Raw genomic sequence first — 25,287 nt, 5'->3', positions numbered from 1 at the left:
CTCGTACTTCGCTCTCTCTGTTTTGGAGGACTCCAATGCTCCTCAGGCTAGAACACTGTGGTATCGTGTGCTTCACAAGAAACTGCCCACTGCGTCCGAACTTTTCAAGATTGGTACTGTCTCTACTCCTGTCTGTCGGCTGTGCAAATCACAACCGGAATCGTATGATCATTTCATAGCCCACTGCTCTACCAAGTGGAGTGTTTGGTTGGAAATACTGAACTGCTACTACCCTCTGGTATACTTTACTCCTCCTCCCTCCACAAGGTCCTCACTCTTCAAGCCTTTCCTCCTGCCATTACAAACCGCTCCAAGCTTGTATCCATCGTTGCGATAGCTCAATGAATATCTGGAAATCCTATTGGAACCTGATTCTTAACCAGGTTGCTTTTGAACATTCTTGTATCATTTCAGATACAATTTACCAGGTAGCCTTAGCTACAAAAATCACTCCTTGCTAAAATAGCCCTGATCATTGTATGATCTTTACTTCGTCTTTCTTTACTCCTGTTTTTCGACGTCCCACCTCTCTGCGATGTGTGACTAATCAATAATATTGTAAATAAAATCCAACTACAAAAAAATATATAAGTATGAGTATTTCGTTAATTTTTTTTTTTTTTTTTTTCTTTTTGCTTTTTGCTAATAGCTTTTGTGTTTTCACGATTGAGAGGAGATATTCCCATCAGAATCAATGACGGTTTTCATCATAACGACTACAACATCCTTTCTTTTGTGTTTTCTATATTTAATGAGTCAATACTAACTGAAATTTAATTATCTCGTTTATTTTCGATTCGATACTTTCATCTATAGGCACTGGAGCATTTGACATATTGATTGATTTTAAGGCATGAGTTCTCATTGGTATAATTTATTGATATATTTGTATTTTTATCTTTGATGTTCTATCATATTTTATGATTTTAGATACAAAGTGGTTATGTAACTTAGAATTTGATAAAATATTTCTAAAATCACTATCTATCAAACCTAAGGAATCAGCAGCAATTGTTAGCATCTTCTCAGTATTTTTATTACTGATGCTATCTTTTATATCCAGAATAGTGATCTTCTTCTAATATACTTGGATTCTTACTACAAATAGAATCTGTATCCGAATTTACATATTCATCTACTTCCTGTTTATTTTGTTTTGAATCATCTAAGTTATTTGCATTTTTCTCTTGAGTTTATGTTAATTTTATGTTAGTTTTATTTAACTTCTTTATGTTGATTTTTTGGCAATAATTACATTTGTACGAACAAAACTACCTGTGTTGCTTCTGATAAACACATGTCACTTGCTGCAGGCGTGATTTTTTTGTTCATCTTGTTCTTCTCATCGAGTGTCCTTCAAGTCCTTAGAAGCAAAATGATTAAAGTTGCTTTGGAAAAGAATCAAGAGAAACTCACTTAGGTATTAGATACCCATTTCTTTTGCCTCTCCCGCAGAAAAAGCACTCTATCTACTCTAATGTTCTCTCTAAAGAGCAGCCACTTTCGCGCGAATGATGCTCATTTCTGAAATAGAAAAAGTAGTTGTAATTGCTTTATTGAGAAAAAGAAAAGAAATGATTTATCAAAATTATGTTCAATTGATCACTTTATAGCAACAAATAGGTTTTTTATTGTTACTTATCATACAAAAAACCAATAATTCGTCATATGCATACAAAGATAAAAAAAAGAAGGATATTGCAAAAAAAGAAATTGAAAAGAACTGGCATACTTCAAAACTTGTAGCCATTGTATTTTCAAAATCTACACATGCATGCTCCTTTTTGGAGTGGACGGTATTCCCTTTTTATAAACTCTCTCCTGATGCTTTGCCTTTCTTCATCAGAAATATGAGCATGCAGAACAAACTTTATCAAAAGGATTTCACTTTACTCACACAGTGAAGATAATTCAGTAGATGTTACATTACTTTTGCTGAAGCTAATAAGCAAAATAACGATTACGCATCGAATAAAACTGGCTTTGAAAGAGGGCTAACAAAACAGATATACAAAACCTGTCTCATCAAGGTCATTACTTTTTACTAATTTTTAAACTATGACAAACAAACTGTAAGCTTTTTTTTTGTTTTATATATAGACTTTATTTTTTTAAAAAAAAAAAAAAAAAAAAAAAAAAAAAAGAAAAAGAAAAAAACCTATAAAAAAAAGGAAACAAAAAAAAGTGCACTCTTTGCTTCTCATCGCGATACACAAACACTGTTGATTTAAAACCAACGTATGTAAGTGTCTTTGATGATACAACAAGTTGAGAACACCAAAAAAACTGTTAGTAATATAGCCCTGGTACCCTAAGGAACCCGGCCGTATGAAATGGTAAAGCAAGCTCTTGGTAACAGGGACCACCACATCAAGGCAATATGGAACTCATCAAGTCTTACTTATCTAGGGAATAGGAGAAACAAGTTCTTAAACACTTACTGGGCGAGGCCAGTCGAAGCGCCAGAAAAGGATAATAAAAACAAAAAGAGGATGAATAGATACCCAAGGGTATGAGAACTAGCTACAACAACAAGAACACCAAGAGCAACACCAGAAACACCGTTGTAGATAGTACTTAGAAAGAAGCACACCAAAACACCAGAGCATTTTATGCGCATATTACAATTTTTAGATTCAGACGAGTGACGAAACATGTACGATATTATCTTCGAATGAAATTCCTGGCAGGTTTGGCTTGCTTTTGACTTGCTTTTGACTTAGAGTCTTTGCTTAGAATTGCATCTTTATGCAGTTATTTGGTTCTAATACAATAACAAAAGTTGTAGATTTATGTCTTCTGAGTCTACTGATTTAGATAACATAACCACTTTGCTGCTAAAATATTGAGCAAATAGACAAAAGTGTTTATGAGGTTTTTCGCACATATCTCATCTTTTTCATAGTATAATAGGCAAACAAATACATTCATCAAAAAACTAGAGCCTTTAGCGCACATTCTGTGTATCTAGTAGCGTTGGTATCTTTATTTTTCGTCTCGTAGCGTCAAAAATAAGATCAAGAGTTTTCAAAATGATGATTTTCATGAATAGTACCCTTTGGTCAGAAGGCATATTTTGGCCATTTTTCGCAAGTCGCTTTTTTTTTTTTGCTCAAATCAACACCAAAAATATCCTATATATTAGTAAACATGGCTTATAGGCATTTAGAGTACTTGTGCATATATAAAAAGGTTTTATGACATCTTCATATGCTTGAGAAAAAGATGCATGAATTGTTAAAGTAATACAAAATAGAATTATTATGCTGAAATGCCTATTCAGTATCTTAAACCACCCGAAGGACCAGCATGTAAGACAGCTTTCTTATCAACATATTCTTTTTTTAGGTATCATGCGTCGTACAATGTCTCCACCGTCAATAAAGAATTGCACACGTTCAAACCAGACATACTAGAAATTGTTATGGATTATCAAGATAGCTTACTCAAAGAAAGTTGAATCATTTTGATATAGTAAGGACTACTCCTTTTCTTTATGTAAATGTTCGATTGACGACATAATCATTGTACTACATTTTTGTGTACATTTGCTTATTTTTTTCAACTTGCATCATGTGTGAATTGTGTATTTATTTTAGTTTTTGAAAGAATATCTCTATTGTTTAGTGTGTGATGCAGTGGATGTAATCAAACCGGATTTCCGTGGTGGCGGAGGAGGGCCTTCTTTTAAACTTAAAAAGACAGCGATTGTCATAATCAAAGTAAATCTAAACCACCGCCACGTGAAGTAAAGCATTTGTTTCACCATGCGCTGGACAGAGCCTACCAAGCCCAAGGATTGTTCCGGTGGTGGTGTTGGTGGTAGTAGTGTTACAATAGCCGCTTTTTGTTGAGTTGACACCATGCTAAAATTATCGTCATACCAATGCCCATTCTCTTTTAGGAATTTTTTATGATCATATTCATGTTCCAGACGACCGATTAAGCTCAGTGCATCATCAAGAGCATCTTTCTCAACGACGCCTGCTTGAACAAGAATTGATTCAAGCAAGTTTGTATTATCTTCATGCCCTTTTAACCAAGCATGATGTAGTTCACTAAGCAGATTTTGATTGCTTTCTTCTTCTTCGTATTCTTCTTCTTCGTAATAAATAACGCCTTGTTCTTTAAGCTGACCCAGTAATGTTCTATGCTCTTCTAAACTTGCTTTGAGCTCTTGAATATGCGTATGCTGAGCTTCAAACGACTTTTGAAGCTGTTCATGATCATGCAAAGTGAACTGGAATTGGTCCACTTGCTGTTTCAAGAGACGTAAATCATGCAAGGTTTTCATCAGCTTCTCTTCCATGGATAATTTGGATTGATACACCTGATCATTCTCCAGCCTCAAATGCTTGATTTTCTCATGCAGCAGCGAAACATCTTCTTCCTCATGGTGTGGTGGTGATAGTTTATTACTATCTTTGGGCATTGTTTTTTCTTCCATTTCTTGTATTTTGACTGTAGCATGATCAAGACTACCTTTCAAGAACTTGATTTCAGTCTCCAATTCTCTTTCTTTCTTTTTATGCATACGGCCCTGTTTCTCCTGGGTTTGGACTGTCTGCTCTAGTTGAGTGGATAGTTCCGTATTCTTTTTTTCCAGCATTTCAATCATGGCTTCTCGCGTTGTATGTGAAGGCATAAAAGTGACGTCTTCTTGAGGTTGTTCATCTAAAAGAGAATAAGAGTTGGAAGGTGTAGGGTAAATAGACTGAGATAATAAATCTTCATAGTTAGATTTGAGTGCGATATTATTCTCCAATAGGGATTTTCCTATTTCAGCTGCCAATCTCAAATCCCTCTCTTTGTCTTTGAGTGTGGTATAGGCATTCTTTAGCATAGGCACCAACTCACTTGGTGATTTTCTTAACCAAGAAGATATAGACGAAGTAGCTGATAAACTAGGTGAAGGAGGAGGTTGTAATAAATCTTTAGAAATAGTGGTAGATATCATATAGGGGATTTTTTTTTAAAGAGAAGAAAGAAAGAAAAGAATGGCCATATAAAATATCAAGGTTTTTTTTTTTTTTTTATTGTTATTGGAATTTCCATGTTTCATCAGAATGAAAGTCTAATTCAGATAACAATCCAGTCACTTGGCCTTGAGAATAATCCCTTGCCCTTTCACCACAAACAAAAGCCAACATTCTGTTTGGTCCACAAACAAATATCTTGCGCTTTCCTTGATCAAGCATCATTTCTTGTATCATTTGCTTTGTCACATAACCCTTTTCATAACTGCTATTGGCAGGCGGATGTTCTAGCACATATTTCAGTCTAAATCTATCTTTGTATTTCTGTTGAAGTGCGTCTAATTCTGATTTTAACAAGATGTCTTGTTCTGTCTTATTGCCATAAATCAACCAAATACGAGTCTGTTCATCATCTGGATTCTCTAGAATTCGGCAAATTAATTGATACATGGGTGATATACCTGTACCACCTGCAATCTATCAAACTCATTTTAGTGTATCATATAATGCCATTTCTCTTTTACCATCCCAACTTCCTTATAACTATTAGGTTCATAGATGCATTCCGGCTCTACCATAGGCCCTCTTGTGTATACTTGATGTTGATAAGGCACAAAACTGGTAATCGTACGAGAGACTGAACCATCTTGGTATTTTTTGACAACCAGGTCCATATAGCCATCACGATATGGGTTCTGATTAATAGGTGTGTAAGGTCTCATGACTTGAATAGCATCGTCTTTAATATAAACACACGAAGGAACAGGGTATGTTTTGTCTTGTGGTTTTATAGACAGTCTCAAAAGGTAAGAATCGGGTGATATCTGTTCTTTTTTGATTAAATCAAGTGGCACATAGCGATCTTGGTCAAGTTTGCCTTTGTTTTCTATCTCATTGTATTTCTGCCAACCAAAATAGGAGCCTGCTAAACATGTTGTGCCTAGTAAAAAGGTCTTTAAGATTGTGTTTTTCTTAGTATGTGTGGCAGTAGATAGACTTCTTGAACAAGTAGTCAAGACTGGGCTACAAGAAAGTACTTTAAACATAGAGAAAAGGAAGAAAAAAAACTTTTTTTTTTTTTTTTTTTATCGAGCAGGGTTATCCTTTTTCGGACATTAGATTCGAATTTGACATTGCATAGAGAGAGTGGAAAGTATTCACAATGAGTTTTATTTTTCTTAAAAATAAGCATGATGGCCTTGAATCAATCCATGGCATTTTGTTCTTGACTAACAATACCAATTTTGTCAACTAAGTCAATTGGATGATGAAAAATGATGTGGGTGGCGTAAAATAAAGAAATTCATGCAATCTATACAAGAAGGTCTTTCCTTTTTTGTACATCTTGTTCAAACGAAAAGAAAGCAGGGCTTCTTATTGTTTATTTTGATGCTATTGTTTTTGGAAAAAAGAAGCAGTAATTTCTATATATAGGTTTTTGTATGATAAACAACTAAAATGGTCTCTTTTTTTTTCTCTCCTTTTTCTTTTCGTTTCTTGTTTCTTTCAACTATGAAAAAGTTGTTTAAAAAGAAAAAGTCTGAAAAGAACTTGTCTAGTTCTATTTTACTTGATGAACAGATAAAGAAGCAATCTATGTTTGCTCCGCCTTCTACTTCTTCTATGATTAATATGCCGCAGTCTACAAGTGAATTGCCTGTTCTTGTTATGCCAAAACCTAGAAGACCTTATACGCCTACGCGTGCTATTCTCGGTAGATTCGATCATGACAAGACGCAAGTAGAAGAGGAATCATTGCATGAAGAAATCTCACCTATTCTGTTGCCAACAGCTCGTGAAGGTAAAAAGACGCACATAAAATTCATCTTGCTTAAGAAACAATAGTAACAGAACCCCCAATCGAAACAAGCCAGGGACATACAGCACAACAGTCAGTCATGAGTGATTATTCTTCAACGAGAGAGTATGATTCTGCTGTTGAGTCCTTGTCTGATCCTACAATGGATACACATAGTCAAATTGAATTGCCCATGATAAAAAAGCAAATATCACGCCGACCTCTTGTGTCACCTCCACCTGCTTCAATACAAGATAGTGATGATGACAATGAATCAATTCAGTTTGATACCAATCATGAGAGCACAATACCCATTGCGAATCCTTCTTTAGCCTCCTCAGCCACTGCCACACCTCGGCAACAATCCCATTACTATCAAAAGCAAAAAGAATATCAAAAGCAACAACAGCAATACCATATGCAAGAGCAACAAAAGCTTCTTAAGCAGCAGAGAATTGAAGAACAACAAAAATTTTATGAACAGCAAGTGTTGCAAGAGCAACAGAAGCTACAGAAACTGCAAGAGCAGCAGAGACTACAAGAGCAACAGAAACTACAAGAACAACAGAAACTGGAAGAACAGCAAAAAATGGAAGAGCAGCAACGACTTCAAGAACAACAAATGCGCGAAAAAGAAGAATACACCCGCCTATTCCTTGAACTTAAGCACCAAGTCGAACTCATGGAACAACAACGCATCATTGAACGAGAAGAATGGGCAAGAAAAGAACAACTTCATCTGGACCAACAAAACCAAATGTTAGAAAAACTCATGATGACAGAAGAACAACTCAATAACTATCTCATGAAGCAACGTTATCAAAAACAACTACAGCACAAACAATGGCAACAGCAAATGAGCGAATTGAACTTGAATGAGCCTCACGCATTAAACAAGAGTCGATCGGAAGAATTTGACAAGTCTCGTAGTGTTGAAGGTGATTTTCTACCTAGACATTCACGTCGAAACAGCGTTGTTAGCAATAAAAGTCGATTAGATACAACAGCCAGTCCTTCCACTACATTGGTACCTACACCCAGTCACCGATCTTCTGTGGCATCACTCAGAAAGACAAGGCCGCGAGCAAGATCAACTGAATCAGCTAAATGGCAGCATCCTCGTCGAGAATTTGAGCAACCGCAATATTATCTCCCTGATCGTGCTTATTATCCACTCTCTCTGCCTCCGCCTAAACCAAGAAAAAGTCGATCGACGGGTAAAGAACCCTTACACTATAGAAGATCCCAAGGTTATCCTCAACCTTACTTTCTAGATCAAGATGACGATGATGGAGAAGAAGAGTATTGTTATTATGAGCCTGCTTATTATCCACAAAACTACATGTATAGTCCAGATTATTGTTCACCTATGATGCCTGTCAATAGGCATTATGGACCTTCAAGGTATCGATATCACTGAGAATAAAAATAAAAATAAAATTGGACGGTTCTTTCAATGCATACCCCTAGTTCTTTTTTTCTCTTTCTTTTTTTAATCATGTCCAGAGCAGCCAAAGCAACTTTATTAGGTTCTATCTTATTCTGTGTTGGTTCAGTGTTTGGTGTTCATTATTTGCAAAATGAAGAGAAAGCAGTAACTATAAGACTTTTTCTTTTTAAAAAAAAGACAAGCTGATCTCAGTTTTGTAGAATCTAAGAGCAGGTGTCTTACGTGATGAAGAGCGAAGAAAAAAGAAAGAGCAACAAGCGTTAAACATGAAAGAACTACAAGAACAGCAAGAATTACATGAAGCCTTATTAAAAACACAACACATTAGTCCAACCAACATGAACAAAGAATAATAAAAGAGCCTTCATTTTTTTTTTCAAAGAGAAATAGATGCTTTTATTTAAGCACTTTCACCCTTTTGGAAGACATAAGTCAAGTGACACTTGCCACAGTATTGACGATCCTTGTGCTTGGCCATGAACACACCAGCACCACAGGTGGCATTGGGACATTCACGACGGAGACGAGTGACCTTACCAGATTCATCTACCTTGTAGTACTTGAGAATAGCCAACTTGACCTTAGTACGCTTGTGCTTGATCTTCTTGGGGTAGTGTAAGTCTTCTTCTTTCTCTTCTTACCACCACCGAGAAGTTCAGCGTTGAGGTTCAAGGTGTTGTTGTTGGCAATGCCGTAAAGGGCAAGTTCACCATCAACAAGAGGCTTACCGGCAAAGGACAAGAGTTGAGCGTCAACAGGGAGACCTTCACGTTCTTGGATCATGGCCTTGACAGCAGCAACAGAAGAGTTGGTGGAAACATCAAGGGCAAGAGTGTTTCCTTGGAGAGACTTGACAAAGACTTGCATATTAGATTCAGATAACTCGATTATTTTCCAAACAATTATAAAGTGACAAGAAAAAAATCTAACAGATCGTGAATACCAGATCTTTCTTTCGCTTTATCTGCCACTTACCTTCCTCACTATCTGTTGAAATAGAAAAAAAATGGGAGAAAGAACAAAAAGGGTTGTTAAGAAAAGAATAAATAGTCAGAAAAAAATTTTTTCCAAGCATTTTATTGGCTAGACATATTTACGTCACAATTGCCATTTGTTCTTTCTGCCTCTTTCTCTTTTCTTTTTTTTTTTTTTGTGTTCCATTTTATGCTTTCAGGTAAGCCGTTTCTTTGCCTATTGAATCAAACACACGAGTCAATCAGACCATGAATTTAAAAGAGAACTGTCATACAAACTATGAATAACTCATAATAATAGAGTTTTCTAGTAACTTGATGCATAAAAAAGACGACATGCCAAAAAGAAAGCGATCAAGAAGCCAAAGTGGTGGCCTAGATAGAAAAGACGACCTAAACTATGTTGACGAAGACAGTGAATTATCTTCTGGCGATGATGCTTTAAACACAAGTGATCTTGAAAGTCATCATCCAAGCCCTGATCACCATGTAAGGAAAAGAGGTCGACCCAAGTCGCATCACTATGGTTCAAGGGAAGACAGACATGCGAGGTCACAACAATCATCTGCATCATCGAATCTTTCGAATCACAGTTATCATCCTCCAACTACACCCAGTGGCTATATAAGTGATATTGATGAATCAGGAGAAACCAAGGTCGATAAATACGGTCGGTTGCTTGGAGGTAATTATGGTCTGTAGTGAATGATGTATTAACCTGTTTAGGGCGTGAATACCGTGTTCCTACATTTACCTTGCCTACAAGAGACAATACGTTATTCATGTTTTCAAAAGATCCAGCTGCTTTGTTAGGATTTCGAGATAGTTTTGTGTTCCTAAAGAAGAATGTCAAGCTCATCAAGGTGCATATTGATAATGCTGAAAAAGGCTATTTGGTTGATTCCAATCTGCTTCGATCTACATTTCGTACGCGTGAAATATCTGTTGTGACAGCTCGTTCTGTGTTTAAACAATTTGGACATCGTATCATTCGAAAGGGACGTAAAGGAAGAGATGATTATTATTACACAGATGAAGTAGATGAAGGAGAAGATGAGCCCTCTGATGAAGAACCGCCTAAAGACATGCTTGATAAGCCAGTACCTGCTTCTTCTTTCTTGCCTGCTAATCTGGAAGTAGGCCGAAACAATTTGATTCATCAATTGACAGCACAAGATACAACAACCACTGAATTGAATTGGTTGCATCATGCAGCAGTCTCAACAAGACAGTTCAATACCTCTTTATTTTCTTATCGTCGTGCTAATCCAACCAATTATGATTTACTGACAAATGTCTATCAAATACCTGAAAATAGACAAACACTTAGAAATACAGAAGAAAAGACGAATACCCTCAACAGTGACATCCCTATGGATTTCAATCTTGCTATGATGAATCATCCCAAAATGGAGTTGAATTTCAATCATATTTAAATTAAAGACTTTATAAACCTAATGTCTTTCTAGCATTCTCTCTTACTATTTCATTATAACGTTCACGGTCTGTTCTCCATATTTTCTACATTTGAATGAGACAAATAATGTGCTATACATGACTTACACAGGCATCAATATTAGCACCACTTTCATCATTGGGTTCTATCGTGAGAGAAGAAATGAGTTATTTGAAGTTTTTAAGAAAAAACTTACCTGCCAACATACTGACCACACTCAACAAAATCTTCTCTACACTCTGAACAGGACTCCAACGTTCAGAACTACTTTCATACATGTTGGGATCATCACCAGGTGGATGTAAAATAGAAATACAAACAGTCCCATTTTGATAAACATTAGGGTGAAAGAAATCACATGTGAATCGCATTGTAGGTGGGCTTAAAGGATAATCTTTAGGGAACGTAAGTGTAGCAGGAAACAGTCCACCTTCAAAAGGTGTACCTTCAGGGCCACTATCAAAAAATAAGAAATAAGAAACAAGCCTAACTTCAATAGAGAGATAACATACGCAATAAGAGCCTCCCATTCAAAAAAGTTGTTTTCATCAACAGGACCTTTAACAATCAGCATCTACTTGTTTCTTGCTTTAAACAAACCTGCTGTGATTCCTTCAGGTGCATTCAGTGTCAACTCTATAATCTAGTCATAAACCAAACAATAACAGCAACAACAAACTACCTTTATATTCTGTCATCAGACGCTTCAAGGCTGTAGAGCCTGCTGTTCTATTAGCATACATTTTATTCGAAAGAAATAGAAAGAAAAGAAAAGAAAAGAGAGATGATTGGCTTAAACCAAATAAAAACTTTTGTATCACTTGTTTTTCTTGTCGAATTCTTCATCATCAGAATAGGCCTCAATAAAACCTTGATCTTCCAAGTGATGATGCAACATATGCATTCTATCTTCCATAGTAATTTCTCTTACAAGATAGCCTTCTGAATCACGGCGTACGAGTTTTGTTGTTGTTTCTTCCGTTTGGCTATAGGGATCGAGTTCTTTAGGATCACGGGGAGGCCAACCATAGACTACTCTAGGATCTATAGAGAGTAAGATACACATAGAATATTGTTTCTTATACCTGTATTTGGTTTCACAGCGTATTGTAGACCATTGCCTGGTGTACCTTGTGGCCACATCCAAAAGATGGGATTGCTACCCAAGACAGAACAGATATTTTGATAGTAGCCTATGTCAAAAGGAAATTCAACCTAATCCTTTGTTTGATATCATCACAAAACATAGTACTTACAGCATCTATCTTTTGGCGGCGTATTAATTGTGTTGTCTTGGTTCTTTCAGATCCTTCAATCGTTGTTTGTCCTTTCAATAGGCAATAGACATGATAAACAGCCAAGACACCCACAAGTAAAAGAACAAAAAAGATCAAGATGATATTGAACACAACTATCACTAGTTCAAGCATAGAAGGGTGGATTATCTTAAATACTGAGTACTGTGTTGCATAGATTATTTTACTTACCCAAGGATTTTGTCTTGCTTCAAATATACGCTGTAATCGCCAGAGTAGCAAGAAACAGCCATAGGAACAACAGATCATGACAGAAAACACGAACCGAACAAAGTAACTATAGTTGGCAAAACCTACACAGTTGCCAATCCAAGGGCAGTGATGATCCATACGTAAGACACATTGACCACAATGACGACAATGATGGGCTCGAGGAGGTTTGTAGTGCTCACATGTCTTGCAATAACGAAGACCTGTGATGCCACTCTTTAATAAATCATCGTCTATCGATTCAATGATGGCATGAGGAGGTTCCTAAGTATTGTACTTGATTGGTATACACAGATAAAGAAAGAGATTTGGCTTACCCATCCTTCAGGTGTATAGCCTGGTTTTATTGTACAAGCAAAGTAATAGTTTACATAGAGTGAAATGAGGAACAGATTCATAGGGGCTAATATCTTTTGCGTATGTAGGCTTGTCCAGCCTCCAAAAGCAGGGCCCAAAATATAAAAATTCGTAGTCAATTGCAAATACGTAATGAGCACAACCACGCATCCTACAATGATCCTTTCTGGTATGAGTTCTATAAACATCATAAAAGAGTAAAAAAAGCGAATTATTTTTTATTTGTGATTATTTTCATTTTCTTTTTTTTTTATATATTAAAAATAAGAGAGAGAGGCAACAGAGTAGTCTGAATTGAGTTACTAGTGATTAAACCAGTCTCATGTATTGCACTTCATAGCATTACCACCCGCAGGCCATTACAGTAAACATACCTGAGCCAACCCATCAAGAGAGAAATTTCTCTCTTTCAAAGGTACTAATGGCCCAAGTCGTTATAATTTCTGGTAGCACTGCCCCCATTATTAACAGGTTGTCCAGCAAAGACATTTAGCGGTTTTCCTCAGACCTTCCCACGGGGATGGATAAAAGAACAAGTCTTTTTGTACGTTTGCCCGTATACATAAGCTTGCCGCCTCTCTTTGTAAAGAAAAAAAGAAAAAAAAAAAAAAAAGACTAAAAAAGCATGTTTTTTATACTTACTTTATACCCTACTACCACTGAAAAAAAAAAATTTTTTTTTTTGTTTGTTTCTTTAAAAAAAAGAGTCACTTCATGACTCATGTTTTTTCTCAGTATAAATTGAATGTAAAAACCTGCAAGTTTAGTTTCTTCTTTATTCGATCTAAAAAACACAAACTTTGAGGGCAATGTGCTTTATAATTTTATTACAGCATGCGTGCCTTAAAGTATAAGAGTAATTTTTGGACGGTTGTATCTATTCGATGAGTGGTTTCGATCTACCATTGAACTCGAAAACTTGTCTATATTTTTTTTAATGTATATAAAGAAAATGAAAAAAAAAAAAAAAAAAAAAAGAGAGGCTTGGCCTTTCTTTTCTAAAATGCGCACTTTATAAGAATACAAAAATGGTTAAAAGTATATAACATTACGTTTCAATTGCTACGTGTGTGTGTGTGTACATACACAAGGTTTCAGTTTTATAATAAAGATAAAGAAAATAAAAAAAAAGTATAGTCCTTCTCTATAAGATAACAGACCTAATTGACAGAATACCATATTTTATTATTAATCATATCAAAAAAAACATAACGAAATGTGAGATGCAAATACAAGAGGGAAAAAAGGAGGAGGGGCATAAAGACATACATGTTGAATGACTACAAAAAACTCAATGCATATAAAAAGTTAGAGATAATTGTTTCTATGATAACCGCATTCTGGTTTTTCACTAAAAGTTGATTTTAAATGATCAAAATTCATCATGATAGTAGTAGTAGTAGTAGTGGTAGTGGTAGTAGTAGGTTTATGATTGTACATGACGAAATCTTGTTGTCTTTGCTGAAGAAAATGATCAGAAGGCAGTGTCAAAAGAGACTCTACTTCTGAATCACTGCTACTGGAGCTAAGCGGAGATTGTTGACCTAAAAAAGCTCCTTTAACCGTTGTCGTATGAGAAGCCATGGTATCCATACTAATCCAATGAATTTAATGTATATAGGATCAATACTTACCAGTAGGATTTCCATTTTGGATCATGGCATTGTTGATGTCTTGAAAGGGTTGTTTTCCGAGTGAATGATTTACCACAATCAGCAAATTGACATACATAAGGTCTTTTGCCTGTATGTGTGCGTCGATGTCTAGCCAAAGAAGAAGACTTGGTTACATGAGTATATCAGAAAGGAACCATTCAGACACTTACATCACTAAATGATTTTCCACAAGCCATGTATTCACAGACATGAGGACGTTCGCCTGTATGTGTGCGATAATGAACTGTCAAGGCTGAGCGTTGAATGAATTGCTTTCCACATGTTGGCCATTGACAATGAAAAGGTCTTTCGCCTGTGTGGATTCTGATATGCCTTGAAAGATCGGAGCGACGAGAGAATGATTTCGAACATTCGGCCCATGAACAACTGAATGGTTTTTCGTCTACTGCGGGGTTATTGAGTAAATTTCGAATGTCCATGATGGAAAATAATAAGAGAGAATAAAACAGAAAAAAAAAAGAGTGATCTAATATATAATCATGAGCGTAAAGAATAAGGCATGAAATCATTTTACCTTTCAAATGTTATTTAGGAGAAAAAATATCGAGATATAAATAGAGGGCGTTTTCTTTTTTTTTTCCTATATAAAATGGATATGTTTCTTAAGGAGAGAGAGAGAAAAAAGGTCAATAGAACAAAATGTTATGCTTATAATAAATGATTTGGCTTAGGATATATAGAAATGATTCTCTATATAATTATATTTTGTCATACAATAGCTTAGAAAAATAAATTAAAAAAAAATGAAAGAGAGAAAGAAAGAGAGAGAAAGAGTGAGAGAGAGTGAGAGAGAAAGAAAGAGAGAGTGAGTGAGTGCGTGTGTTTACATCATTTATAATAAACTATCAAATTACAACAAGAGGGAGGCACTAAATGACTAATTTAGGAACTTTCACAATTTTTTTTCTGTGCTACACATAGCACGACATTGTATTCTGACAACCAACTCCCTTTTTGTCATGCTCATCTTCTTGGCTCTTTTCTCCTTTTGAGTCCTTAAAAAGTATCTTTTCATCGTGTCAGTATTGAGTGTTATTGTTTAATCGTAATGAACTAATTCAATTAAAATAGTCACTTTTCTCTATTGTTTGATTGTACACAAATTACCAAATGCACGAGTCAGGAATACACAGGAGAAAACCATCTTTTTGTTTCCCCCTTTTTTTTTTCTTTGAATATTTATCATGTCATATGCGTCATGATTGGGCGGAAGATCCAAGAATTTCCCACCATGAAGATACATCTGAGCTTCAATTGGAGAAGATAAACCCTTCATTTTTTTTTGACTATGTACAGTTGAGTGTTAACTATCAAGGTTGATTCTAGAGCAAGAAAAGACATGCCTCTTTTTTCGTAATTTTTTTAACTGAGTCTTAAACCCACATGGTGTGCACCACCATGGACAATACCAATCAGAGATCTAGTTCATTTACCCAATTAATACATCAATAAAGACACAAGTAAAACTAGAATTAAGGTTTTGACAACAAAAGAAACAAAAAGGAAAGCATGATTACGTTATACCACAATGTTTGCTGAACATTTTTAGATAGAAAATGGCATCAAAAAATAAAGTGGCAGAGATAGAGTTACACACAACAAAATCCCCGGCTTAATTTTCATAAAGCTAATTCCCGATGGACAAGTCAAAGCAGACACGTCAAACAAGTAGGCTCGGCATAGGCTTGGTATTCAAATTCAGGCAAAAGTGTATATAGAATCCCTTGTACGCATAAACACAATGACGAGCAAGTCACGTGCACTCAATGAAAGGCTCTTTCTCTCTCGGATAATTCTGGATCATGTTACTAAATGATTTAAGAGGTTTGTTTACAGACACCCTATCTTTCCTTTTTTTCTCTCTCTCTTTCTCTCTTTCTCTCTTTTCTTTATGAGTCGTTTACTTTTATTGACAAAAAGACCGTTTTTATTAGGTGGTTCTAAACGTTTACCTGTGACTAATACTCGCTTTGTATGTAAATATCACTCTATAACATTGCTTATCTCTATTAGATTTCGGTGGAATACCAACAACAAACAGAAGACGACTTACCACAAGTAAGAAAAGTGTGTGTGTGTGTGTAACAAAACTTGTGATTAACAAGACATAGACCCATGTTCTTCATAGAAAAAGATCGAGTGCAAGAATGTTTATCCTGAATCGACCTGAGAAATTAAATGCATTGAATTTGGGTATGGTCAGAAACATTGGTCCTCAATTAAAAGCCTGGGATGTGTCTACTTTGGCCAAGGTGATCATGCTAAAGGGCATAGGCAAGGGTAAATTGAGTGTAGGCGATGATATCTATGGTAATAAGTGCACGTATCATGTCGTGTCATAATCGTCTAGTGTAGATATCCTGTTAAAAGCAAAAGCAAAAGATCCAGATGCTTTGTATTTCTTTCAAGACAAATTTGGACTTGTGCAGATGATAGCCACATTAAAAACACCTTATGTTGCTATATTAGATGGATACGCATGTATGTATGTCATTGAATGGATTTTATTGTTGTTGTTGATTCTTATCACTTTGTCTTAGTAGGAGGTGCTCTAGGCTTATTTATTCATGGTCCATTTAGGATAGCTACAGAAAAGACGATTTTTGCTGTACCAGAAGTGACTTTGGGCGCATTTCTGAATTCTGGATCGAGTTTCTATTTATCTCGACTGGATGGTCAAATTGGCACATATTTAGCATTGACAGGGGATCGATTGGAAGGCATAGATACTTTGTAAGTCAACTGTTCTATGGTTGACTCATAATGTTAGTTTTACAGGTATTGCAACGCACTATATTCCTTCTTCAAGATTACCAGCATTAGAACAACGATTGATTGACTTGGAGACATCAGAGCATGAAATTATTCAACGCGTACTAGAGAACTTTGTAGAGCAAAAACCAGTGGATCGCATTGGATTTCAGAAAGAGATCAGGCAGTGTATTGACAGGTGAGAGGGATTCAATCAAGAGATAGAATGTTAAACTATCCATAGATGTTTTGCTTTTAATACAGTAGAAGAGATTGTAGGGGCATTGGAAAAAGAAAAACAGACGTCTTGGACACGAGCGACAAAACAGAAATTGCTCTCGACTTCACCCACAAGCTTGAAAGTGATCTTGAAAGCATTAAGGAGGGCTGAGACCATGTCTCTGGTTGAATGCCTCAAGATGGAGTTTGACTTGATCCAGAAATTTCTTGTCACAAAAGACTTTTATGAAGGCGTGGAAGCAGCGTTTGCTAAACCAAGACGAAAACCTCAATGGCAACCCTTTCAGTTAGCAGGCATTTCTGATCAAGATATTGAACAGCTGTATTTCTTGGATCCTTCTCCTAACACATTGTCCCTGCCAATCCAACTGGATCTTAAAAAATACCCTTATGCAAGATTCGCTTTGCCGACAGAAGAGGAAGTAAGACTTGCTATTACTGGAGAAGGTGCAGAATTCATAACGGAAGGTAGACTAAAAGACGATGAAGAAATTCTGTTTTGGTTTACCAAGGGACATAAAGGAAAATGGGGAGTACGCGAGAAAGTATTGGACATTCTTGACCGAAAAACACGTCTGACAAGTGATCAAGGTCGTGTTTGGATTCAATAATTTTTTCCCTTTTTCTTCTTCTTTTGTATCATAATAAATGTCAACTTACTATGAAGTATTACAAGTGAGCGAAACAGCCTCATTTGACCTTATAAAACAACGATTTCAAAAGTTGATTTTACAAGTAAATGTGAAAAAAATGTTGCAAGATCGTATTCTCATTGCTTTTATGATTAGCATCATCCGGACAAACGCACAAGTCATGACGATGATACTCAGGCACAAAAGATCCTAAAAGCATGGGAAGTGCTGAGAGATTCACAAAGTCGAAGACATTACGATATTGAACTTGAAAGTAAGTTGTGTGTTTTCTCTCACTAAAACGTATTGATACTCTATAGCTCAAAGAAATAAAAAGGATGTGGCCATCAGTGCAGAAGTAGATTTAGACGAGATGGAATATAATGAAAAGACTTTTTCGCTTGTTTGTCGTTGTTCAGGGGAATACTTGATCACAGAAGATGAATTAGAGGAAGGCATCGAAGTCGTTGGTTGTAACAATTGCTCCCTTAGGATTCGAGTCTTGTATGATGTTGAAGAAGAAGAAGAAGCAGTGTAAATAAAAAAAAATTTTTTTTCTTCTCTTCCTCTTTTTCCCTCATGTCATTACTATTAAACCTTTTTTCTCGATTAACATGGTTACCTAAACAACCACTGCTTAGAACCCTGACAACGCCAACACAAAAAAAAAAAATTGTCCTTAAAGATGAGGATCTTATTGAAACGTTTGTCAAGGGCTCTGGACCAGGCGGACAATGCATAAACAAACGCTCCACATGTGTTGACTTGCGGCATATACCTACCGGAATCCGTGTTCAAGTAAGCCTCATTAACACAACAACGCTGGCTCACATGAGTTTTAGTGTCAGCAATCGCGATCGTTAGCTGACAATCGAGGTATTGCGCGCAAATTACTGAGAGAGAAGCTAGACGAACTAGAGAATGGAAGCCTGAGTAAGAATGCTAAAAAAGCAGCCAAAATAGCCAAACAGAAAGCACGTCGAGCAAAAAGAGCAAAAGAAAAATACGGCAAACCAAATGGAGAATCAGAGCAAATACCTCCTGGGCAGTAAACATATGAGAGAAAATGATATCATGTCGTCTTGCACTTGTGCTCAAGTAAGTTTCTGGACCTCTTTTTTTTTTGAATAAATTAAACGTTATTGTAAACAACCGTGCTACCGATCACTCTTTCATATATAGAAAAAAAAAAAAGAAGGAGAGAAAGGGAGGGTAACCATTCTCAAGTATTAAACTTGATCTTCTTGCCTTACCAAAAACAAAAAAAAAAGTGTACAAAAGGACACCATACAAACTTGTACTGTTTTCTTTAAAAGGCTGTTTTGTATTCGGAAGGTGCACGGTCCAAGTAAAAAGAAAAAGAGGCATCGATATACCTTTATTCTCCTGTTGTTTGTTCTCTTTCAATCATCCTTGTTCTCCTATTTTCATCAAGCTTTTTTTTTTTTTTTTTTTTTTTTTTTTTTTTTGGATATTGACAACAAAAGAGAATTGTCATGTAAGTCTAATAACACAAATTAAGCACAAAGACTTGAATCTCCCCTTTCTTTTCAAGTCTAGATACAGAAAAACTCGCGTATCTATTTGATATTCATAATGCATACACTGTTCTTTTCGATCGATTTATTTACTTGTTCAAGGGATTTGTTTTTCATAAGAGTAATTCCTTAAAGTGATTATCAGCTTAAAAGAAAATTTAACAAGCTTTTTAATCATTTTGCTCTCTCCCTTTTTTTTTTTATTTGTTTGGGATCCAATGAAAGTATCTTATGTCATAGGTAACGGAGAAGTTAAGAAATGAAATACAAAGTTTCCAAATGTAAAAAAAAAAGAGAAAGAGAGAGGGGGAGATGTATCGTAGCTTACTTTTTTTAATCATAAGATGCAAGGGGAAGGTCTCAAAACTTAAAAAAGATCCACTTTCGTGGCAGTTTTGAAGTTAGAGTGTCAAGTTAAGGAGAACCTATATATATATATATATATATATTTGTGTGTGTGTATGCTTGTCTATAGAATCCTCTCTTTTTCGTTTTCTTTTTTTTTATTCTCATTTATGGATGTTCAGACTGTATCATATAGTAAAAAACTTAAATATGTATCATTTAACAATGAACTACTACCATCAAAAAACAATACTTGGTCTGGTGCTTATCTAAACAGCCAAGAACCAAAGAGACACAGAATCAATATTACTGAAATTGAATCTAACTTTTTTATGAATTTTTTGCCTATTGAAGAACGAATTTCATATTATGAAAAAGAATACGAAACCTGCATGGAATCACAAACACAATTATCAGCATGGATCAAATCCATCAAGGATAAAGGCCCACCCAGATTTCTGAAAGAAGGTGAGGACATGATAGCGTAGAAGAGAACCTACTGACACGATAAGCAATAGCATCCGCACGACCCTCGAGATCGAGGTTCTCAGATATCTTTTTTATGAAAAACAAACGAAAAAGCTATCTTTCTTATGAAGCCACCGAAGCAACCCCTACAGTAAAGTCTTCATTAAGTACATTTCTTAAAAAGGCAACCGAGAGTTTATCCACCAGCTGCAAACAAGTGCCATCACTCAAGCGCCATTCCCAAAAAAAGAGGCCATCGCCTTCAGTGAGCTATCAGCGCCACTTTTCTTTAAAAGGATTTTCGAGAACCAAACCTCAGCAGAGCCTGTCTTTGTGTCCTCTCAAGAATAAAGCGGGCAGTACACCAAATGATGTCTCTAGTACCTCAAAACGGCTTTCTTCTGCATTGTCTAGAAAAAAGCCGATACCTTGCTTTGATATAGGGTCTAATGTAAGCCTATCATCATCGCCATTTCTAGAATCAACAGATTGTGATCGTTTAGAAGAAAGCAATCGATACCAGATCATTCAGACCAATGTGCCGTCTAGCAAATTACAGACACTACAGAGTATCCATTCCTCCATTGGAGCCAGTGATGACGACATGGCTGTCTCTTCTCCCTCGTTCGAATCCATTCATTTGGCTGCCTCTCCTGTTTCTAGCTCTCCTAAACATGCTAACGTATTGGCGAATGAAAAATCCATTTTCTTGAAAAAAGCAAAACAAGTACATTTGGATACTGTCTGTCAAGAACAGAAAAAGAAACGATCCTCACTCTTGACTGCTCCTTCATTATCTACTTTAAAGATCTTGTCACAAAAATCACAGTTATTAAAACGTCAAAGTATGGTAACATAATTAGTATCTCCCCTAAAGTGATTGAGAAATAAGATTCAGTTCATCATAAAAGTTGAGTGTCCTCCTGTTTATTTTTTTTGTATAAATCTACAAGTTTATTGGTGACTTCTAGTAAATTAAGTAGAATAAAGAAAGGTATGTAAAGACGACAGCTATTGCTGATCATATGAATAAGTTAAACAACAGCATGTGGATGTTCTTCATGAAGCTTATCTTCATCTGAATGAACACGCTCTTGAGTCTTGCGAGCTTCTTCTTCATAATCCACACGCAACAAAAACACAAGTTCACCAATTGCCACTAAGAACAAGGCAAGTGTCAAACCAGACCAGAGACCATATAAATCCCAATCATGCACAAACGTCAAATAGTAACCGAGCGGCAATGCAATCACATAGTAAGAAACCAAATTAACCCAGGCAGCAAACAATTGACGGCCCATACCACGAATCACACCACCACATACACCAGATAGACCATCTGCAATTTGAAACAAGGCACAAAGGGGTGCAATTTCAGCAACTAATTGTACAACATCTCCATCTTCTGTAAACAGATAACCAAACTTGGAACGAACAGCCAAAAAGAAGACAGAATTAAGACTGCCGAAAAAGATAGCAAACGAAAACGCCATGATGGAGGCACGACGTGCTTTTTGAGCATTGCATTCACCAAGCGCATTACCAACACGGTTAGAAGCAGCCACACTGATACCAAAAGGAATGGTGTAAGTAGCACTGGCTGTAGTCAACAAAATAGATTGAGCAGCCAAGTCACGGGTACTAAGATAACTTGCAGCCAAAGAGGAAATTTCAAATGCCCACCATTCGGCTGTTATCATCAAAAGAGAAGGAATAGAGAGCTTTAAAAAGGGCCACCAACCCGTCAAACATTCAGAGGTCCAGCCTCCCCATGCTTCCTTACCATCCACAAATCGAATATAGCAAACCAACAAGACCAGCATGAGCCAATAACTACAAGCAGTAGCAATGGGAGCACCAGCAAAACCCAATTGGAAAGGAGGAAGATAGACAAGTGTATAATTCAATAAGAGATTGATAGGTGAAACAATCATAAGAATATAAGTGGAGGCTTGCATGATACCTTGGGCTTGCAAGAACTTTTTGGTTGCTTCAAAGGCAATAAAAGCAGGAGCACCAAACATCAGACAACGAAGAAAAGTGCCTGCCAATGCGGCTAACTCAGGCTCTTGATTCAAGCTTAATAAAATCTTGGTACAATTCCACCAGACAATGGCAATAGGAATAAACATGATACCAAGGATACAAAGGGCTCGTTGAAGATGAACACCTACCAATGTTTTATCCTTAGCACCTGTCCATGCTTGAGAACACAGCGTATCCAAAGCTGCTGATGTACCAAATGCAATAGACCAAGCACTTACATTGGCAAACATGGTTGATAAGGCTGCGGCTGCTAATTCTGTGGAACCCTAATGATTATTTGGTCAATGTTAGTCATAGTGGAATTTGAATTCATCCCACATTGACTTACCAAATGACCCAGTGTAAAGATAGAAGCCATTTGAAGCGAATTTTGCATCAAAAAAGTGAAAATCACTGGGATTGCATTCTTAAATAGCCAACGGAATTCATTGGCCCAGCTTGATTCTTCTTTCTCATTGTTTTTGTTAGCAATTAAAGGTGTTGTTTCTGTAGGAGTAGAAGACAAAGAAGAATGAACAGAGATAGTATCTTGTTCAAATTGATTCATTTAGAATGACAAAGAAGAAAAAGAAATAAATAAAAAAAAATTTTTTTTTTTTCTTGAATGGTGCATTTAAATGTCTTTATTTTGCTGAGTCAAGAAAAGTACTGGACCAATCATGTTCATTCATGCCCAGTGCATTTTTGGCAGCTAATTCGGGATCACCCAATGCCTTTTGAACCAAATGATGACGAATCATGGTCAATCGTTCCACTGCTGTTCTTTTGGTTGATGATTGTGCTAATTCTTCTTTTGCCTCTTTGATCCATTGACCAAGATGTGGAATGCCATAGATATCTTCTGTATAATCTGCTTTCTGCAAATAATCGACAATGTCCTCTGCTGCTAGCAACTCAGCTGTCCAATGATGTTGATGCTTCTCCCTTTCTGATAGGGCATGTTGCGTATCCATTTGGTGCCTATGACTGATATAAGATATAGAATCGGGCACTAAATCATCATGATGAACGGAATCACTGTAATTTGTGGTGTTTAAGAAATTCAAGACATCAGACCCATCCAATGCATTTTCATGTGGAGCTACCTGAAAATTAGAAGCATGGTTTGAAAAGAGTGAAATAGGTGATGATAGCTCTTCTTTTACTATAGAGTCGTGATGTACTTCTTTGCCTTTTGTTCTAAATGTGTTGGTTTGATGAGTAGAAGATACATGGTTCAATTGTGACAGTGTATTATCAAAGTGTAATGAAGATTTGTTATTACTCGTACTTGCTTTCTCAGTCCAGGGTTGCATTTGATAAGAGAAAAGAGAAAAGAGAAAGAGAGAGTGTTCTTTTGTTTATAAGGCAGCATGTGACTCTATTTGAATAACCGCTTACAAATCCCCTTCATTCTTTTCTTTTCTTTTTTTTTTTTTTAATTGTTGACAGATGATAAAATCTTGGTTACAACGTCCAGAAACAAAGAAATATGCAGCAGATGGTAAATTGTATGTACAAGAAAACAAGATGGCTTAATCTATTCTCTTTAGTGGCTGTATTTGCCATATCTCAAGTTGCTTTTTATTTTGCTTTCAAGTATATTGTTGGATCATTGGATCCTAACAAGAGTAAACGACAAGAAGCAAAAGCAAAAAGCAACAAGGTTCTTGGTAAACTAGGTGTACGCAACGCGATCTATAAATACAGATAAACTCATTCATGCTTAGGCCAAAGATCTGAAATTGTCAGAATATGAACAAATCATTGCAGCAGAAGTGATCCATGCCGATGAAATCAGCGTCAACTTTAAACGTAAGCTTCATTTCCCTTAGATCAACATATTGACAACAAGGATAGAAATTGGTGGTTTGGATCATATTATTCAGGACTTGAGAGAAAGTGTGATTTATCCTCTCTGTTATCCTCAATTGTTTACTTCTGCCTCTGGTTTATTAGGTGCACCTCGCGGCGTTTTGCTGTATGGTCCACCTGGTTGTGGTAAGACCATGTTGGCCAAAGCATTGGCTAAAGAAAGTGGTGCTACCTTTATCAATATCCATGTCTCTACCTTAACTGACAAATACTATGGTGAATCCAACAAGCTTGTAGCTGCTGTATTCACCTTGGCTAGAAAACTGCAACCCTCGATTGTGTTTATTGATGAAATTGATTCCTTTTTGCGTGAACGTAGAAGTACAGACCATGAAACGACAGGCATGATGAAGGCTGAATTCATGAGTTTATGGGATGGTTTAACAACAGGGGAAGATAGTCGTATTGTTATCTTGGGTGCTACCAATCGTCCCAATGATATTGATTCTGCTATTCTCAGAAGAATGCCTAAACGATTCTCTGTTCGTTTACCCAGTGAATCTCAAAGAAAAAGTATTCTTGAACTGGTAAGTAGTAGGAATCTTGCTTGCATGGTTTGACTCAGTCTATGAGTTTAGTTGTTGAAGAACATTGAATTAGCACCTGATTTCAACATGACTGAATTAGTACAGAGAACAGCAGGATTATCAGGAAGTGATTTAAAAGAACTTTGTCGTAATGCAGCCATGATACCAATTCGTGAATATGTTCGTTCTGTTCAGCCTATGCATTCCAGTGAAGATGCTTCTCAAGATTTAGTCGATGTTGACTTGACTGTAAAGTATTCTCTTTGTCTATACATTGTGTACTCATTGTTTCTATAGAAAGTAAATACGCGTCCTTTGACAGTCCTTGATTTTTATGCATTTGAAGCCACCAATGAAAAGACATATAGCTATATAGCGGATGAGACACCTCAACAAGAAAACCTCGATTAAGGGGGCCTATTTTTATTATCAATAAATCACCGATCCGTTTCCGGAATTATTCCCCGGAAATTTAACAGGAGAAAAAAAAAAAAAAAAAAAAAGAAGGATGGCATCATGATGGTTAGAAGGGTAGACATAGAGGTCCATCCATATGAGAAAGACTATCAAAACCCCCACAATTCCTCTCTCTCTTTTTTTTTTTGAATCTCCTTCATCTTAACAGAGGGCTATTCATCCATCATGGTAATATCCATGGATCGTCTAAATCACA

The 25,287-nt window shown here is 36.3% G+C and overlaps 16 protein-coding genes across 16 annotated transcripts; 7 read left to right on the top strand and 9 right to left on the bottom strand.

Moving 5' to 3' along the window:
* Positions 1-2,205: 2,205 nt before the first annotated feature.
* B0P05DRAFT_521690 (uncharacterized protein) lies at positions 2,206-2,806 on the bottom strand. Its single transcript, XM_051575898.1, has 2 exons — positions 2,737-2,806; positions 2,206-2,690 (listed from the first exon to the last, which is right to left on the bottom strand). The coding sequence occupies exons 1-2, from the start codon at positions 2,742-2,744 to the stop codon at positions 2,438-2,440; spliced, it is 261 nt and encodes an 86-aa protein (XP_051439816.1). The 5' UTR covers positions 2,745-2,806; the 3' UTR covers positions 2,206-2,437.
* A 765-nt stretch (positions 2,807-3,571) lies between these two features.
* Positions 3,572-5,035, bottom strand: B0P05DRAFT_521686 (uncharacterized protein). Its single transcript, XM_051575897.1, has one exon. It carries the CDS (start codon positions 4,955-4,957, stop codon positions 3,617-3,619), a length of 1,341 nt encoding a protein of 446 aa, XP_051439815.1. The 5' UTR covers positions 4,958-5,035; the 3' UTR covers positions 3,572-3,616.
* B0P05DRAFT_521685 (uncharacterized protein) lies at positions 5,020-6,020 on the bottom strand. The gene is made up of 2 exons (XM_051575896.1): positions 5,501-6,020; positions 5,020-5,453 (listed from the first exon to the last, which is right to left on the bottom strand). The coding sequence occupies exons 1-2, from the start codon at positions 5,696-5,698 to the stop codon at positions 5,040-5,042; spliced, it is 612 nt and encodes a 203-aa protein (XP_051439814.1). The 5' UTR covers positions 5,699-6,020; the 3' UTR covers positions 5,020-5,039.
* A 468-nt stretch (positions 6,021-6,488) lies between these two features.
* On the top strand, positions 6,489-8,194 carry B0P05DRAFT_567724 (uncharacterized protein; the record flags this gene model as incomplete). The annotated part of the gene is made up of 2 exons (XM_051581153.1): positions 6,489-6,777; positions 6,822-8,194. 2 exons carry the CDS (start codon positions 6,489-6,491, stop codon positions 8,192-8,194), a joined length of 1,662 nt encoding a protein of 553 aa, XP_051439813.1.
* Positions 8,195-8,261: 67 nt separating this feature from the next.
* On the top strand, positions 8,262-8,685 carry B0P05DRAFT_521682 (uncharacterized protein). The gene is made up of 2 exons (XM_051575895.1): positions 8,262-8,368; positions 8,425-8,685. Exons 1-2 carry the CDS (start codon positions 8,273-8,275, stop codon positions 8,575-8,577), a joined length of 249 nt encoding a protein of 82 aa, XP_051439812.1. The 5' UTR covers positions 8,262-8,272; the 3' UTR covers positions 8,578-8,685.
* B0P05DRAFT_521680 (ribosomal protein S27a-domain-containing protein) lies at positions 8,625-9,231 on the bottom strand (the record flags this gene model as incomplete). Its single annotated transcript, XM_051575894.1, has 3 exons — positions 9,200-9,231; positions 8,866-9,149; positions 8,625-8,845 (listed from the first exon to the last, which is right to left on the bottom strand). Exons 2-3 carry the CDS (start codon positions 9,089-9,091, stop codon positions 8,625-8,627), a joined length of 447 nt encoding a protein of 148 aa, XP_051439811.1. The 5' UTR covers positions 9,092-9,149; positions 9,200-9,231.
* Positions 9,232-9,334: 103 nt separating this feature from the next.
* On the top strand, positions 9,335-10,655 carry B0P05DRAFT_521678 (chromatin remodelling complex Rsc7/Swp82 subunit-domain-containing protein). Its single transcript, XM_051575893.1, has 2 exons — positions 9,335-9,883; positions 9,925-10,655. The coding sequence occupies exons 1-2, from the start codon at positions 9,517-9,519 to the stop codon at positions 10,632-10,634; spliced, it is 1,077 nt and encodes a 358-aa protein (XP_051439810.1). The 5' UTR covers positions 9,335-9,516; the 3' UTR covers positions 10,635-10,655.
* Positions 10,656-11,435, bottom strand: B0P05DRAFT_521677 (ubiquitin-conjugating enzyme E2). The gene is made up of 5 exons (XM_051575892.1): positions 11,337-11,435; positions 11,255-11,290; positions 11,167-11,212; positions 10,851-11,110; positions 10,656-10,799 (listed from the first exon to the last, which is right to left on the bottom strand). The coding sequence occupies exons 1-5, from the start codon at positions 11,395-11,397 to the stop codon at positions 10,747-10,749; spliced, it is 456 nt and encodes a 151-aa protein (XP_051439809.1). The 5' UTR covers positions 11,398-11,435; the 3' UTR covers positions 10,656-10,746.
* On the bottom strand, positions 11,436-12,814 carry B0P05DRAFT_521673 (DHHC palmitoyltransferase-domain-containing protein). The gene is made up of 5 exons (XM_051575891.1): positions 12,498-12,814; positions 12,142-12,444; positions 11,911-12,099; positions 11,740-11,869; positions 11,436-11,698 (listed from the first exon to the last, which is right to left on the bottom strand). The coding sequence occupies exons 1-5, from the start codon at positions 12,726-12,728 to the stop codon at positions 11,472-11,474; spliced, it is 1,080 nt and encodes a 359-aa protein (XP_051439808.1). The 5' UTR covers positions 12,729-12,814; the 3' UTR covers positions 11,436-11,471.
* Positions 12,815-14,167: 1,353 nt separating this feature from the next.
* Positions 14,168-14,632, bottom strand: B0P05DRAFT_460834 (uncharacterized protein; the record flags this gene model as incomplete). Its single annotated transcript, XM_051574036.1, has 2 exons — positions 14,168-14,317; positions 14,363-14,632. The coding sequence occupies 2 exons, from the start codon at positions 14,630-14,632 to the stop codon at positions 14,168-14,170; spliced, it is 420 nt and encodes a 139-aa protein (XP_051439807.1).
* Positions 14,633-16,064: 1,432 nt separating this feature from the next.
* B0P05DRAFT_521660 (ClpP/crotonase-like domain-containing protein) lies at positions 16,065-17,842 on the top strand. Its single transcript, XM_051575890.1, has 7 exons — positions 16,065-16,185; positions 16,227-16,280; positions 16,325-16,523; positions 16,569-16,694; positions 16,754-16,946; positions 16,984-17,163; positions 17,209-17,842. The coding sequence occupies exons 1-7, from the start codon at positions 16,105-16,107 to the stop codon at positions 17,813-17,815; spliced, it is 1,440 nt and encodes a 479-aa protein (XP_051439806.1). The 5' UTR covers positions 16,065-16,104; the 3' UTR covers positions 17,816-17,842.
* B0P05DRAFT_8768 (DnaJ domain-containing protein) lies at positions 17,773-18,414 on the top strand. Its single transcript, XM_051583888.1, has 3 exons — positions 17,773-17,939; positions 17,993-18,110; positions 18,157-18,414. Exons 1-3 carry the CDS (start codon positions 17,853-17,855, stop codon positions 18,372-18,374), a joined length of 423 nt encoding a protein of 140 aa, XP_051439805.1. The 5' UTR covers positions 17,773-17,852; the 3' UTR covers positions 18,375-18,414.
* B0P05DRAFT_521656 (RF-1 domain-containing protein) lies at positions 18,340-19,272 on the top strand. The gene is made up of 2 exons (XM_051575889.1): positions 18,340-18,634; positions 18,679-19,272. Exons 1-2 carry the CDS (start codon positions 18,416-18,418, stop codon positions 18,886-18,888), a joined length of 429 nt encoding a protein of 142 aa, XP_051439804.1. The 5' UTR covers positions 18,340-18,415; the 3' UTR covers positions 18,889-19,272.
* A 1,808-nt stretch (positions 19,273-21,080) lies between these two features.
* Positions 21,081-22,818, bottom strand: B0P05DRAFT_521653 (mate-domain-containing protein). The gene is made up of 2 exons (XM_051575888.1): positions 22,562-22,818; positions 21,081-22,499 (listed from the first exon to the last, which is right to left on the bottom strand). The coding sequence occupies exons 1-2, from the start codon at positions 22,778-22,780 to the stop codon at positions 21,222-21,224; spliced, it is 1,497 nt and encodes a 498-aa protein (XP_051439803.1). The 5' UTR covers positions 22,781-22,818; the 3' UTR covers positions 21,081-21,221.
* Positions 22,819-22,821: 3 nt separating this feature from the next.
* On the bottom strand, positions 22,822-23,652 carry B0P05DRAFT_521651 (uncharacterized protein). The gene has a single exon (XM_051575887.1). It carries the CDS (start codon positions 23,526-23,528, stop codon positions 22,857-22,859), a length of 672 nt encoding a protein of 223 aa, XP_051439802.1. The 5' UTR covers positions 23,529-23,652; the 3' UTR covers positions 22,822-22,856.
* Positions 23,642-25,113, top strand: B0P05DRAFT_521648 (P-loop containing nucleoside triphosphate hydrolase protein). The gene is made up of 6 exons (XM_051575886.1): positions 23,642-23,716; positions 23,766-23,896; positions 23,943-24,027; positions 24,073-24,614; positions 24,666-24,863; positions 24,912-25,113. Exons 1-6 carry the CDS (start codon positions 23,665-23,667, stop codon positions 25,023-25,025), a joined length of 1,122 nt encoding a protein of 373 aa, XP_051439801.1. The 5' UTR covers positions 23,642-23,664; the 3' UTR covers positions 25,026-25,113.
* Positions 25,114-25,287: the final 174 nt, after the last annotated feature.

Source organism: Gilbertella persicaria (assembly GCF_025201335.1).
Source record: "Gilbertella persicaria strain CBS 190.32 chromosome Unknown B0P05scaffold_1, whole genome shotgun sequence".
NCBI classification, from domain to species: Eukaryota; Fungi; Mucoromycota; class Mucoromycetes; order Mucorales; family Choanephoraceae; genus Gilbertella; species Gilbertella persicaria.
The sequence above is the reverse complement of the archived record's forward strand: the minus strand, read 5'-3'. Positions and strand labels throughout refer to the sequence as shown.

Coding starts and splice junctions, on each gene's coding strand:
- B0P05DRAFT_521678 (XM_051575893.1), top strand. CDS start 9,517: ATGCATAAAAAAGACGACATGCCAAAAAGAAAGCGATCAAGAAGCCAA. Junction 9,884..9,924: donor ATACGGTCGGTTGCTTGGAG/GTAATTATGGTC, acceptor TAACCTGTTTAG/GGCGTGAATACCGTGTTCCT.
- B0P05DRAFT_521660 (XM_051575890.1), top strand. CDS start 16,105: ATGAGTCGTTTACTTTTATTGACAAAAAGACCGTTTTTATTAGGTGGT. Junction 16,695..16,753: donor TATATTAGATGGATACGCAT/GTATGTATGTCA, acceptor ACTTTGTCTTAG/TAGGAGGTGCTCTAGGCTTA. Junction 17,164..17,208: donor ATCAGGCAGTGTATTGACAG/GTGAGAGGGATT, acceptor AACTATCCATAG/ATGTTTTGCTTTTAATACAG.
- B0P05DRAFT_521651 (XM_051575887.1), bottom strand. CDS start 23,528: ATGCAACCCTGGACTGAGAAAGCAAGTACGAGTAATAACAAATCTTCA.
- B0P05DRAFT_521673 (XM_051575891.1), bottom strand. CDS start 12,728: ATGATGTTTATAGAACTCATACCAGAAAGGATCATTGTAGGATGCGTG. Junction 11,870..11,910: donor GCCGCCAAAAGATAGATGCT/GTAAGTACTATG, acceptor ACAAAGGATTAG/GTTGAATTTCCTTTTGACAT. Junction 11,699..11,739: donor CGCTGTGAAACCAAATACAG/GTATAAGAAACA, acceptor TACTCTCTATAG/ATCCTAGAGTAGTCTATGGT.
- B0P05DRAFT_521685 (XM_051575896.1), bottom strand. CDS start 5,698: ATGAGACCTTACACACCTATTAATCAGAACCCATATCGTGATGGCTAT. Junction 5,454..5,500: donor GTTATAAGGAAGTTGGGATG/GTAAAAGAGAAA, acceptor TGAGTTTGATAG/ATTGCAGGTGGTACAGGTAT.
- B0P05DRAFT_521686 (XM_051575897.1), bottom strand. CDS start 4,957: ATGATATCTACCACTATTTCTAAAGATTTATTACAACCTCCTCCTTCA.
- B0P05DRAFT_521648 (XM_051575886.1), top strand. CDS start 23,665: ATGATAAAATCTTGGTTACAACGTCCAGAAACAAAGAAATATGCAGCA. Junction 24,615..24,665: donor GAAAAAGTATTCTTGAACTG/GTAAGTAGTAGG, acceptor CTATGAGTTTAG/TTGTTGAAGAACATTGAATT. Junction 24,864..24,911: donor TAGTCGATGTTGACTTGACT/GTAAAGTATTCT, acceptor TTGTTTCTATAG/AAAGTAAATACGCGTCCTTT.
- B0P05DRAFT_8768 (XM_051583888.1), top strand. CDS start 17,853: ATGTCAACTTACTATGAAGTATTACAAGTGAGCGAAACAGCCTCATTT. Junction 17,940..17,992: donor TTCAAAAGTTGATTTTACAA/GTAAATGTGAAA, acceptor TTTTATGATTAG/CATCATCCGGACAAACGCAC. Junction 18,111..18,156: donor TTACGATATTGAACTTGAAA/GTAAGTTGTGTG, acceptor GATACTCTATAG/CTCAAAGAAATAAAAAGGAT.
- B0P05DRAFT_521682 (XM_051575895.1), top strand. CDS start 8,273: ATGTCCAGAGCAGCCAAAGCAACTTTATTAGGTTCTATCTTATTCTGT. Junction 8,369..8,424: donor TGCAAAATGAAGAGAAAGCA/GTAACTATAAGA, acceptor TCAGTTTTGTAG/AATCTAAGAGCAGGTGTCTT.
- B0P05DRAFT_521677 (XM_051575892.1), bottom strand. CDS start 11,397: ATGTATGCTAATAGAACAGCAGGCTCTACAGCCTTGAAGCGTCTGATG. Junction 11,291..11,336: donor TCTGATGACAGAATATAAAG/GTAGTTTGTTGT, acceptor ACTAGATTATAG/AGTTGACACTGAATGCACCT. Junction 11,111..11,166: donor GAATGGGAGGCTCTTATTGC/GTATGTTATCTC, acceptor ATTTTTTGATAG/TGGCCCTGAAGGTACACCTT.
- B0P05DRAFT_521656 (XM_051575889.1), top strand. CDS start 18,416: ATGTCATTACTATTAAACCTTTTTTCTCGATTAACATGGTTACCTAAA. Junction 18,635..18,678: donor CTACCGGAATCCGTGTTCAA/GTAAGCCTCATT, acceptor CATGAGTTTTAG/TGTCAGCAATCGCGATCGTT.
- B0P05DRAFT_521653 (XM_051575888.1), bottom strand. CDS start 22,780: ATGAATCAATTTGAACAAGATACTATCTCTGTTCATTCTTCTTTGTCT. Junction 22,500..22,561: donor TCTTTACACTGGGTCATTTG/GTAAGTCAATGT, acceptor AATAATCATTAG/GGTTCCACAGAATTAGCAGC.